The sequence below is a fragment of the Chiloscyllium punctatum genome, chromosome 3, assembly GCF_047496795.1.
Source record: "Chiloscyllium punctatum isolate Juve2018m chromosome 3, sChiPun1.3, whole genome shotgun sequence".
NCBI lineage: Eukaryota > Metazoa > Chordata > Chondrichthyes > Orectolobiformes > Hemiscylliidae > Chiloscyllium > Chiloscyllium punctatum.
The window spans coordinates 84,202,413-84,216,471 of record NC_092741.1 but is presented as its reverse complement, the minus strand read 5'-3'; the positions used below and the strand labels follow the sequence as shown (position 1 = coordinate 84,216,471).

Here is a 14,059-nt window from a genome sequence, read left to right as displayed (position 1 = left end):
CACTTGCTTGTTCTCCCTCTCTCATTGGCTCTCTCTCTCACTCCTCCCCTCTCTTGTTGTCTGCCTCTCTCGTCTCTCAACAAAAGAAATTAGTTGCAACACTAACTGGAAGGAAATATCAGGAATCCGAAAACTTTAAAGATCACTGCAATATTAATGACTTGATTGTTGCGTAAATGTCATGAGTTTTATCACTTGTGTCTCAAAAACCTTGTATAAAAAAAGCAGCACAGGAACAGGTTCATTGGCCTACCAGGACCTCACTGACACATGATGCCTTTCTAAACTAAAAGCTTTTTGCCTCTACATGATCTGTATTCCTCTATTTCTTGCCTATTCATGATTTGGAGATGCCGGTGTTGGACTAGGGTTTACAAAGTTAAAAATCACACAACACCAGGTTATAGTCCAACAGGTTTAATTGGAAGCACACTAGCTTTCGGAGCGACGCTCCTTCATCAGGTGGTAGTGGAGGGCTCAATCCTAACGCACACAATTTATAGCAAAAATTTTCAGTGTGATGTAACTGAAATTATACATTAAAAAATTGATTGTCTGTTAAGCCTTTCATCTGTTAGAATACAGTGATAGTTTCACTATCTCTGTACTCTATCACTGTATTCTAACAGATGAAAGGCTTAACAGACAATCAATTTTTCAATGTATAATTTCAGTTACATCACACTTTAAATTTTTGCTATAAATTGTGTGCGTTAGGATTGAGCCCTCCTCTACCACCTGATGAAGGAGCGTCGCTCCGAAAGCTAGTGTGCTTCCAATTAAACCTGTTGGACTATAACCTGGTGTTGTGTGATTTTTAACCTTGCCTATTCATGTATCTGTCAAAGTGTCTCTTAAACATTGCTTAAATGTATCCAACTCTTCTGGCAGTGCATTCCAGGCACTTACCATCCTTTGTGTAAAACCAAAATTGCCTCTCAGATGTCCTTTAAACCTACTCTCTTTTAGATAAGGTTGTCAAGAAGGCATATGTTATGCTTGTTTTCATTGGTCAGGACATACAGCATAGAAACTGGCAAATCATGTTTCAGCTATACAGAAATTTACTTAGGTAACACTTGGATTACAGGGTACCACACAGGATGGATGTGGAGGCTTTGGGAGGATGTAGAAGCCATTTACTAGGATATTGACTGGTTTGGAAGATTTTAGCTCTGAGAAGAGAGTTACCAAACTTGTTTTGTTTGAACATCTAAGAATGAGCGGCAACCTGATAATGTTGTAAGCATCGATGAAAGGTGTGGATAGAATGGATAACTGGAGTTTTTTTTGCCTAGGATAATGTCAATTACTAGGACATATTCCTAAGGGACATAAGTTAAAGGTAACCGCAATTCCCCCTTTGTTTGTGTCATCTGCAAACGTATTGATCAGGCCATGTACATTCTCCTTCAAATCTTTAACATATGTTACAAACAGTAAGGGTCCCAGCTCTGATCCTTAAGGAGCACCATTGGTCTCCAGTGAGAAAAAAACAATGACACTAATTCTCCTCTTTTCTATGATCAAGCCAGTCTGTATCCATCTTACAAGCTTACTGCAAATCCCATGGGCTTCACCTTTTTATCAGCCTGCCATGAGGGACCTTGTCAAAAGTATTGCTAGTGCCCATATAGACAAAATCTACCACCCTGTCCTCATCAATGTTACTTTCTCTAAAAATCAGTGTGCGACATGACCTTCTCTGTGCAAAACCATGCTACCTATCACCTAAAGAGTCCCTATTTTTCCAAATGTGAGTAAATCCTATCCCTAAGAATCTTCTCCGATAATTTCCCTGCCACTGACTTAAGGCTCACTGGTAATTTTATTGACCTGTGTAGAAAATTGACTAGCTAAAAGAAACAATAAGCACCAATGGATCAGTTCCTGGTTGGCAAGAAAAACCTTGTACTGGAACCTCAACTAGTTAAAAATTATGTAACTTGCTTAGATGAGGGAATAAAGGATACTTGCTAAATTTGCTGATGACACAGAGGTAAGAAAATATGTTGTGAAGAGGACATAGGTAGCTACAGATAGTGCATAGATTGGTTAAGGAAATGACTAAAATTGGGCAAATGAGGCATAATGTAGGAAAATATGAAATTGTCCATTTTCATTGGAAAACAACCGAAAGAGTGAGGGTCTGCTCAGCTATGAGATGCAGAGGGATCTGGATGTCCTTGTGCATGAATCAGAAAAATTAGTGTGCAGGTACAGTAAATAATTAGGCAAGCTAATAGAATGTTATTGCTTGGGGAACTAAATAAAAGTAGGAAGGTTATGCTTGACACCACATCTTTATTGCTTCTCTCGGGGTTAGCAGATAATAAACTTATTCTTTTGCTTAACCCAAGAAAACCTTGCAATCGACTCCTTATTACAACAATAAAAAAATTATCTATATTTTAACTGACAAAATCTGTAGCAGCAAATGAGGATAGGTGATTTTTCCTTCCTCATCTACTCATTACTGAAGAAAAATTCTTACCCAGATAATAAGACTATGAATCTCAATGACCAATAGTTGAGGTAAATGGTGAATAATTGCAATTATGGAAATCTACGCCAACGTATGAGGAAGATGGATGTGCTGGTAGGATTAGATGTGGAATGATGGGAGAAGTTGAATATAAATGCCACCAATGGGTTTGTTGGTCGAAATGGCCTGTTTCTGTGCTATATCTTCTACACAATTCTACAAAACGTAAGCATTTGCATTGAATCCAAGGGAGTGACATGTTTGCAGTTTTCTTTTTTCATCAAATCTCACCCTCTACCTGTAGAAATGTCTTTTCTCTCTCTTTTTTTTCTAACAATCATGTTAACTTGCATTCATGTTTCATTGTTGAAAGAAGGATATCGTCCCGTAGATTTTCATCTTAGTTTCATAAAGGCTAATATGAAAATTTAGAACTTCAAACAGTTGATCCATTTTATACTTCAGGAGATAAAGGTGACTGGTTGGCAAACTGACAGTTTTGTTGAGGCATTACCATGGCCAGTCTCCAGGGTAATTGAAGAAAGGTAGAAGGCTTGAACACGTTTCTGAAATCTACAGCAACAACTAATTTATCGTCATCAATTGAGCTTCGAACATGACTCCTTTATGCTTGCAGAAGTGACATACGTTCATTCACAAGGCCCTGTTCTCTAAAAACAGTGTGTGTGTTGAAATTTTGCTTCTTTTTTGAATTGCTCAGGAGCTTGGGAAGCCTTCAGTTCTCCATTGTTTCCCCATGGCATGCCTCCACAAATCAGTCTTGACTTGGCAAGCAAACAATGCCCTGTTCTCCTTCGCATCCTTGCATTTAATGATTACATGACAAAACCTTAAGCAAAACACCTCTCTTCTCAGCAATGTTCAATTCTGGACTTTGTTTTATTAATAATTTCTCAACAATTTGGACCTCTTGCAAAATTGCAGTTCCAATAGGTTGTGGTTAGTGCTGAAAAACAAATAATAAAGTAAGCAAGACAGCAGTTATTCTTAAGTCAAGGAAAAAACAATCTCTTTCCATCTTAAAACAATATTAATGTTTTAAAAAGTTGTACCAGTTTGATTTATATTTGAATAAAATCTTATAATAAATGAATGCATGATCAATGTTTTAATATCTAACTTTAGTCGTTACTTAACAATACATTTCTAAGCAATTTTTCTAAGCAATCATTTCCAAGTTGGCAATAGTCTGCACCTAGAGAGAGCAATAACAAATATATCCTTTACTATTATATTGGCCTATTCTCCTAACAGATCAACAACTTGTTTAGCTGATTGCTGTGCAAATAGGAAACTTCATAGTTGCAATGTTTCTCCATGATATAATTTTGTAATTATTTTTAGGACTTCTTGATTTGAGACCAGAAGTCATAGGAGCAGATATAGGCCATTCAGCCCATCAAACCAAACCATGGCTGATCTGATAATCCTCAGCTCCGCTATCCTGCCTTTTTCCCATAAACTCAATTCCCTTATTGATTAAAGATCTATCTATCTCAGCCTTGAACTTGATTTGTTTAGTTTGAAATATTTCTGCATCATTATAGTTGTGTGATTTTTTTTATTGCTTTTGTATCCGAGTAAGATTTTGTGCATATTCTTTTAGTTATTTTAGTACTAAGTTAGAGGGCATTGTTAAAATTCAATTTCTGAGTTTAATTAATCATTCCACAAATCTGTGCAGTAGAAAATTAAGCTATTTAATGGATGTCCTGGTCAATGCTGAGTCTACTGATTTCAGTCACCTTAATTAGAACAAAGCATATTGGAAATGCAAATACGTAGATATAGGGTGAGGACAAGATTAAATTTGGGGTTAAGATATTTGATTGATGTTCTTGCTCAAATAATGCAATTTGTTTGAAATACCACAGGATACAAGATGCCGACAGAATGTTTCATGGTGAAAGTGCTTTTAGATAGTTGGGGAGGAGAGAAATTTGAAGAAAATACTATTTGAGATATTTGTGTATAAACCTGCTTAAGGTTGCAGAATAATTAGTTCAAAATGTTCTTGCAATTTCTGCGATATACTCTTGCCTATGTTTAATTCACCAAATGCAATGACATTATGATGACATTTTATTGTTTGAACAAAATATAATTATGTAGAAATATCACTGCAATCAGATGATATAGAATCAAGATTTTTCATTTGTAAATATATAAATAAAGAGCATGAAGCAATTAAATTTTCAAATGTCTGAGTTGAGAAAAAAATGATTTGTGCCATCTTTTAACAAAACATCTTTTATAAAACAAAGAACTGAGGATGCTGAAGATCTGAAACTAAAACAGAAATTGCTGGCAAAACAGCAGGCCTGACAGCAACTGTAGGGATGAAGAGTAACTGGACTTGAACTGTTAACTCTGTTTTTACCCCAGAAATGCTGACAGACCTGCTGAGTTTCACCAACAATTTCTGTTGTTGTTCATATCTGACTTTCAACTAGTTTAATATTTGATGAAACTGCTGTTCAATAATGTTGATCTTCAGAAGAATGGCATAATTTCAATGTAGAAGAACAAAAATCTTCCCATTATATAATGAATCGGATGACTAAAGAATGTCACAGATTTCTTTTAAAATGTTTTAACTGTTACCATGCAGAAAATATGACAAAGTCTAATAAACGGGAATGGGTCAAATGATTATGCTCTGTTTTTAGTTGGAAGTTGAATATTGGCCAGGGCAATGGGAGAATTGGCCTGCCCATTTTGATACCTTATTATATTATCATGTACTTTACATGAAAGAGTAGAAAGACTTTGCATTCATGTCTTAAAGACAACACCATACTCCCTCATAACGACACAGAAACATCATTTAGTTCTGGAGTGAGGACCTTACTGACTGAGTATAACTGTTCCCTGAGCTAAGTTGATGTGAAAAATATTTTAGTGGATATTTGAAATATCTACCAATTCTTTTCCATTGAGCAATGCAGTTTGGTTATTACTTTGGCCGTATGAGGGGAGAACAAACATTTTTTTAAAAAAAGCTTATGCTCATATAATGTTGTTTCCAATTACCAAATGTCTCAAAGCAATTCAAAACCTGCACAGTACTTTGTAAAGCACTGTTGTGAATGTTGGAAATAACCAAAGAGACAATGTATATTATTCATTAAAGAACTTTTTAAATTGTATTTTCCTTCATGACCTTTGGGAATAACTAACTAGTCATTCTTTTGATTGATGTACTATCACGATTTGTAATCCAAGAAAAAGCAAACCACTCCTAATCACAATGCAGTATTTATAGTTCTTTGTTTTATATGGAAATGTTTCTTCGTTATTGTGGAATCCTTTCAGTTTCCACATATATTAATATTTTTATGTGCTTTAAGTCATTTCTAGCTTTGGTAAACCTACTCTCATCTTTCTACGCTGTATACGAACTGATTGGCGGTATGCCACTGCCTAACAAGTCAGCATATTCCTTGCGTGAAGTGCCTACCTCAATTGTTGTAAGTGTAACAGCATTTTCTTGCAATTACTTTATCAATGTTGATGTGTTAGCTTTTCACTGTGCCTCGGTACACGTGACAATAAATTCAATTCAATTATTGCCATCAAAAAAAAATAATGTTTTAAAAGTACTTATGTATTGGTTCCCTTGACTGTTGGGGGAAAATGTATCTTGCATGTATATCTACTGTGATTTTTTTTGTTTTGTTTAACTAAAAATCCAAAGTGCAAACTAGTTGCTGTTGAATTGCTCTGGTGCTAACCTATTTGTTGATTAAAATTAGAGAATAGTACAGAATTTGAAAATGACTGTCTAAATAAATACTATATCTTTTTACTCCTTTTGCATAATTTAGTGGAATCTATCTCTGCACTTGTAATTTTCTGTTCATGAGTTGATAGGACAGGAAGGATTCAATCCCTCCAAAATGTCGCTCTTATAAAAGTGAACACCCTACTCTTAGTCTAACCTAACCTAGTCTCAGAGATTTGATATTGCACAATTATGAAAGTAAATTTAGGGGTTTACTTTAAATTTTAATAGCTGTTTTTTTCTTTTGTCAAACAAAGTGGTAGCTTTCTTTTTTAAAAACATTTATTCTTGGGCTGAGTGTCATTTGCAAGTGTCATTTATAGCCCATTTCGAACTGCTCTTGAGAATGTAGTCTTGAACCTCCTTTGTAAGCTGCAGTCTGCTGAAGGTACACTCACAATGTTATAAGGTGAAGAGTTCCAGGGTTTTGACATCGTGACCATGAAGGAATGTTATGTCAAAATCGGAATTCAAGTGTAATGATGGCATACTCTCCATTGGCCTGGGTGAGTGCAGCTTCAATACAATCAGTAAACTTGACACCATCCAGAACAAAGCTGTAAGCTTGATTGGCACCATAACCTCAAACATTCACTCCCCCTCCACTACTGCCAACACCACCACACTGTTGCAGCAGTCCGGACCATGTATGAGATTCAATGCAGAAAATATCCAAAGCTCCTTGGACAGCATGTTCCAAACCCATGACCATCTTGAAGGACAAGGGTTGCAGATATATAGGAACATTACCACATGCAATTTTCCCTCCAAGCCACTCCCTATCCTGTCTTGGAAATATATCACTGTTCCGCCAGAGTCCTGGAACTCCTTCCCTAACAGGACTATGTATCTATCCATACCAAATGGACTGTAGTGGTTCAAAAAGGCAGCTGAGCAGCATCTTTTCAATGGTTACTGGAGATGGCAGTAAATGCTGACCTAGTTAGCAATGCCCACTGCCGATAAATGGATGTATAGAACAATACAGCACAGAACAGGCCCTTCGGCCCTCGATGTTGCACCGACCTGTGGACTTTTCTCCGCTCGTCTCCCCCTACACTCTCCCAAAATCATCCATAAGCTTATCTAAGGATTGCTTAAATCTCCCTAATGTGGCTGAGTTGACTACCTTAGCAGGTAGGGCATTCCACGCCCTTACCACTCTCTGTGTAAAGAACTTGTCTCTGACATCAGTCTTAAATCTATCACCCCTCAATTTGTAGTTATGCCCTCTCGTACAAGCTGATGTCATCATCCTAGGAAAAAGTCTTTCTCTGTCTACCCTACCTAATCCTCTGATCATCTTGTATGTCTCTATCAAATCCCCCCTTAGCCTCCTTCTTTCCAATGAGAAAAGACCCAAGTCTCTCAGCGTTTCCTCATAAGACCTTCCCTCCAGACCAGGCAACATCCTGGTAAATCTCCTCTGCACCTTTTCCAATGCTTCCACATCCTTCCTGTAATGGGGCGACCAGAACTGTACACAATAGTCCAAGTGTGGCCGCACCAGCGTTTTGTATAGTTGCAGCCTGATATTGCGGTTCCGGAACTCAATCCCTCTACCAATGAAACCTAATACACCGTATGCCTTCTTAACAGCACTATCCACCTGGGTGGCAACTTTCGGGGATCTATGCACATGGACTCCAAGATCCTCTGCACATCCACACTACCAAGAGTCTTTCTATTGACCAAGTACTCTGCCATCCTTTTATTCTTCCTAAAGTGCATCATCTCCCATTTAGCTGCATTGAACTCCATTTGCCACCTCTCAGACCAATTTTACAGTTTATCCAAGTCCCCCTGCAACCTGTAACATTCTTCCAAACTGTCCACTACTCCACCGACTTTAGTGTTGTTTGCAAATTTACTAATCCATCCACCTATGCCTGCATCTAAGTCATTTATAAAAATGACAAACAGCAGTGGTCCCAAAACAGATCCCTGTGGAACACCACTAGTAACTGGACTCCAGACTGAATATTTTCCATCAACCACCCCTCACTGCCTTCTTCCAGAAAGCCAGTTTCTAATCCAAACTGCTGAATCATCCTCAATTCTATGCCTCTGCATTTTCTCTATCAGCCTCCTACGTGGAGCCTTATCAAAGGCTTTACTGAAGTCCAAGTATACCACGTCAACTGTCCTACCCTCATCTACTTGCTTGGTCACCTTCTCAAAAAACTCAATGAGGTTTGTGAGACACGACCTGCCCTTGACTATCTGAAATCAAATTGTTGCTTGCTAGATGATTATAAATCTTATCTCTTATAATCCTTTCCAAAACCTTTCCTACAACAGAAGTAAGGCTCACTGGTCTATAATTACCTGGGTCATCTCTGCTGCCCTTCTTGAACAAGGGCACAACATTTGCAATCCTTCAGTCCTCAGGTACTAAATCTTTACTGGACTGTCACTTTCCATTTTCTTTCCCTTGGACTGTTGATACAGTTTTTTTGTGATACCTTCCAAGTCTGTGGGAATGATTCCGATGGTCTAAGCATTTTGTTCTAACAAATTGAAGGTTTATATCCAAACTCTTGTGGCTTGGAAACCACACAGACTAGGAGCCTTCTGAGGTGAATGTGTCCTCAGAATTGACTTGATTCTCTTGTTAGGAGAAGCTGTTCTACCATTTGAACTAAACTTTAAACCTTCTGTTCTGAAGGCAAAGCTAAACAAATTAGTTGAATGTGTTTGCTCTGTTTGTCATAAATCCAGCATTCTATCTGTTATCCATTAACATTACAGGGGGTCTCTGAAGCACTCAACTATAATTGCATTGTTTCTTGCAACTGATATATTCACTGTCAAGTGACTTTCCAAACTTGTTTTTATAAACAGTTTCACACAACTAACCCATCCATCGGTATCATGTATATGATACACCATTTGTCACAACAACCTGCAATCTTTGTCCTACCAGATGATGGAAGTTGCAGATTTGGGAAGTGCTGCTGAAGAAATACTTATTGCTGCAGTGCACCTTGAGGGTGGTACTGTGCATACTAAAAATGCTTAAGTCAATGGATGTGCACTGTTTAAAGTGGCTGTCTTGTCCTGATTCATGTTGAGTATCCTGAGTGGTGTTGAAGCAACATTACTTCAGACAGGTGGAGAATATTCATTACACTCTTGATGTGCATTATAGGAATACAGTGGCAAGAGTCAAGATGTGAGTCCCTTGATGCAAAACAGTGTCTAATCTGCTGCAGTATGCATGAGGAGAGGTGATTATGCTTTCTTGTAGATGGTATACAATGTAGCCATAGTTCACTGGTGGTGAGGGAAATTAATGGTTTAAAATAGAGTGCTGTTCAAATGGAGTGCTTTATTCTGGATGATGTTGGTCGTTTTGAGCTTTGTTGGAACTAATCCATCATGTTCCTGATCTTGTACTTTGTAGATGGGAGAAAGACTTTGAGGAGTCAGGAGTGATATTACTTATAAGAGAACTCCTAGCTTCTGACCTTCCCTAGCAGCCACACGTTTGCATGGCTAGTCCAGTTTTTCTTTTATCCATTAATGGAGGACAACATTTGCTGCTATCCCTGTTTGTCCTTGAGAAGGTGGTGGTGAGCTGCCGCATTGAATTGCTGCCCTCCATTTGCATTAAATATACCCATAATGTTGTTAGGAACAGATTCCAGGATTTTGATTGAGTGACACTGAACGATACATTTCCAAGTCAAGATGGTGAATGGCTTGGAGGCAAATGTACAGATCGTGTTGTTATCGTGTATCTGCAGCCCTTGTCCTTCATCATGGCTGTTGAGGGTTTGGAAGGTGCTGTCTAAGCTGTCTTGATAAACTTCTGTAGTTGATGCAGACTGCAGATACTGAGTGTTGTTGACAGAGGGAGTGAATGTTTGTGGATGTGGTGCCAGTCAAGTGGGTGGCTTTGCTCTGGATGTCAAAATTTTTGAATGCTGTTGGATTTGCACTCATCCAGGTAAATAGAAAGTATTTTATCACTCTCCTCACTTGTGTCTTGTAGATGGTGGACAAAATTTGGAAGTCTGGAGTTGAGGATTCCTAGCCTCTTTTCTCAAGTTCCCCCAAAATCTTGCTGCCTTTCACATTAAAATTATGCCCCCATTGCCCCCATACAAACCTTATTGAATTCTTTGAGAAGGTGACTAAGGAGGTAGATGAGGGGAAAGCGGTAGATGTGGTATATATGGATTTTAGTAAGGCGTTTGATAAGGTCCCCCATGGTAGGCTACTGCAGAAAATACAGAGATATGGCATTGAGGGTGAGTTGGAGGTTTGGATTAGGAATTGGCTCTCTGGAAGAAGACAGAGGGTAGTAGTTGATGGCAAAGGTTCATCTTGGAGTGCCGTCACTAGCGGTGTTCCGCAAGGATCTGTTTTGGGACCATTGCTGTTTGTCATTTTTATAAATGACCTGGAGGAAGGGTTAGAAGGTTGGGTGAGCAAGTTTGCGGATGATACGAAAGTCGGAGGAGTTGTAGACAGTGAGGAAGGATATGGCAGGTTACAGCGGGATATAGAGAAGCTGCAGAGCTGGGCAGAAAGGTGGCAAATGGAGTTCAATGTAGCTAAGTGTGAAGTGATTCACTTTGGTAAGAGTAATAAAAAGATGGATTACTGGGCTAATGGTAGACTACTTGGTAGTGTGGAAGAGCAGAGGGATCTTGGTGTCCATGTACACAGATCTCTGAAAGTTGCCACCCAGGTAAATAGTGCAGTGAAGAAGGCATATGGCGTACTGGCTTTTATTGGTAGAGGAATTGAGTTCCGGAGTCCTGAGGTCATGCTGCAGTTGTATAAGACTCTGGTGCGGCCGCATCTGGAATATTGTGTCGCCATACTATAGGAAGGATGTGGAGGCACTGGAACGGGTGCAGAGGAAGTTTACCAGGATGTTGCCTGGTATGGTTGGAAAATCCTATGAGGAAAGGCTGAGGCACTTGGGGTTGTTTTCATTGGAGAAAAGAAGGTTTAGGGGTGATTTGATAGAGGTGTACAAGATGATTAGGGGGTTAGATCGGGTTGACAGTGAGAACCTTTTTCCACGTATGGAGTCAGCTATTACAAGGGGGCATAGCTTTAAATTAAGGTGGGGTAGATATAGGACTGATGTTAGGGGTAGGTTCTTCACTCAGCGAGTCGTAAGTTCATGGAATGCCCTGCCAGTAGCAGTAGTGGACTCTCCCTCTTTATGGGTATTTAAGCGGGCATTGGATAGGTATATGGAGGATAGTGGGTTAGTGTAGGTTAGGTGGGCTTTGATCGGCGCAACATCGAGGGCTGAAGGGCCTGTACTGCGCTGTATTCTTCTATGTTCTATTGCTATTGACCCTTCACCTAAAGGGAGAAACTGCTTTCTATCCACTCTGTCCATTACTCTTGTAATCTTACTCTCCTCAATCAGGCTTTTTCTCATCCTATTCCGTTCGAAAGAAAGAAGTCAAGCTTAACCATCTTCACTTTATAGCTAAAATGTTCCATGCCAGACAACACCCAGCACCTCTTCCAATCTAACTACATCCTTTCTAAAGTGCGGTGACCAGAACTGTGCACAGTATTTGGGCAGCATAGTGGCTCACTGGTTAGCACTGCTGCCTTACAGTGCCAGGGACCCAGGTTTGATTCCACAGACATTCTCCCTGTGATTGCCTGAGTTTCCTCCCAGTCCAAAAGATGTGCCAGTTAGGTGGACTGGCCATGCTAAATTACCCATAGTTGTCAGAGATGTGTTGGTTAGGTGGACTGGCCATGTTAAATTACCCATAGTGTTCAGAGATGTGCAGGTGAGGTAAATTAGCCATGGCAAATGCAGGATTAAAGCGATGGAGTGGGTCTGGGTGGGATACTCTTTGGAGAGTCAGTGAGGGCTCAATGAGCCAAATGACTTCCACACTGTAGGGATTCTATGATACTGCAGCTGTGACCTAACCAAAGTCCTAATACAGTTCCAACATAACCACCCTGCCCTTACAATTTATGCCACGGTATGTCCTGTATACCACCTTAACTATACTCTTAACCCGTTGTGCTGTTTCACTGATCTGTGGACAAGCACCCCAAGATCCCTGTTTTCCTTTGATATTTCTAGTGTTCATTGAGTACTTCCTTGTTTTTTCACTTCTTCAAACGTTAATCACTTCACACTATTCAAGGTTAGATTCCAATTGCCTCTGATTTACCCATTTGATCAATCAGTCTATATCCTCCCGTAACCTAAGACCTTCTTTCTCATTGTCAACCACTTGGCCTATCTTCCTGACATTTGCATACTTACTTATCATTCCCTTGGTGCTTTTTTTCTATATTGTTCCTCCCACTCCCTTTGACTCCAGTTTTGCTAAGCCTCCTTGATGCCATGCTTGATCAAATGTAGCCTTGATGATAAGGGAGTCATTTTCATCTAATCTCTGGAATTCGGCTCTTTTGTCTATGTTTATTTGAACTAAGGCTGTATTGAGATCAAAAGCTGACGGTCAATAAGTGCCACAAACGGAGTATTGGTGAGCACATTATTGCTGAACATGTTGCGAGATAGCAATGTTGATACTTTCTGATGGTCAAGAGTAAACTGATAGTTTTCCAAGTTAGATTTGACACACATTTTGTGTACAGGTGAAACCTGGGCAATTTTCAAGTGTTGGGTAGATGTCAGTGTTATAACTGCAGTGAAACAGATTGGCTAGAGGAACAGCAAGTTTTGGACCTCGCCTTCAGTACTATTACTGGTATCTTGTCAGGGCCCATAGCCTTTGTAGTAGCCACTGCCTCCGGCCATCTCTTGATATCACATAGAGTGGATCAAATTGGCTGGAGATTGGCATCCATGGTGCTGTGAACTTTTGCAGGCAGTTTAGATAAATCATCCACTCAGCAATTCTGGCTGAAAATAGTTTGAAGATTTAAGATTGGTGATGCCCTCAGGATGTTGTTGATGGGCAATTCAGTAATGGTAATATGGTTTAATGTCAATATTTAAATATTACAATCTGAACATCAGCATTACTTCAATACAGAACACATATAGTGCATTGCTGAAAATGTGTTGCTGGAAAAGCGCAGCAGGTCAGGCAGCATCCAAGGAGCAGGAGAATCAACGTTTCGGGCATGAGCCCTTCCTCAGGAATGAGGAAAGTGTGTCAAGCAAGCTAAGATAAAAGGTAGGGAGGAGGGACTTGGGGGAGGGGCGTTGGAAATGCGATAGGTGGAAGGAGGTTAAGGTGAGGGTGATAGGCCGGAGTGGGGGTGGGGGTGGAGAGGTCAGGAAGAAGATTGCAGGTTAGGAAGGTGGTGCTGAGTTCGAGGGTTGGGACTGAGACAAGGTGAGGGGAGGGGAAATGAGGAAACTGGAGAAATCTGAGTTCATCCCTTGTGGTTGGGGGGTTCCTAGGCGGAAGATGAGGCGCTCTTCCTCCAGCTGTCGTGTTGCTATGGTCTGGCGATTGGAGGAGTCCAAGGACCTGCATGAGCTTGGTGGAGTGGAAGGGGGAGTTGAAGTGTTGAGCCACGGGGTGGTTGGGTTGGTTGGTGCGGGTGTCCCAGAGGTGTTCTCTGAAACGTTCTGCAAGTAGGCGGCCTGTCTCCCCAATATAGAGGAGGCCACATCAGGTGCTGCGGTTGCAGGAAATGATGTGTGTGGATGATGTCTCTGCCCCCACCCCCACTCCGGCCTATCACCCTCACCTTAACCTCCTTCCACCTATTGCATTTCCAACGCCCCTCCCCCAAGTCCCTCCTCCCTACCTTTTATCTTAGCCTGCTGGACACACTTTCCTCAG

The 14,059-nt window shown here is 40.1% G+C and overlaps 1 protein-coding gene across 4 annotated transcripts in view; it reads left to right on the top strand.

The window, feature by feature from the left end:
* tbc1d32 (TBC1 domain family, member 32) overlaps nt 1-14,059 on the top strand; it is a 247,339-nt gene that overhangs the window by 127,431 nt on the left and 105,849 nt on the right. For all 4 annotated transcript variants that reach the window (XR_011954513.1, XM_072555916.1, XM_072555917.1 and 1 more), the window contains one exon: nt 5,857-5,976. Coding sequence is in view for 3 of the 4 variants with exons in the window: in XM_072555916.1 (XP_072412017.1) it covers nt 5,857-5,976 (120 nt within the window). In the remaining variant the exon portion in view is untranslated. The remainder of the gene's footprint in view (nt 1-5,856; nt 5,977-14,059) is intronic.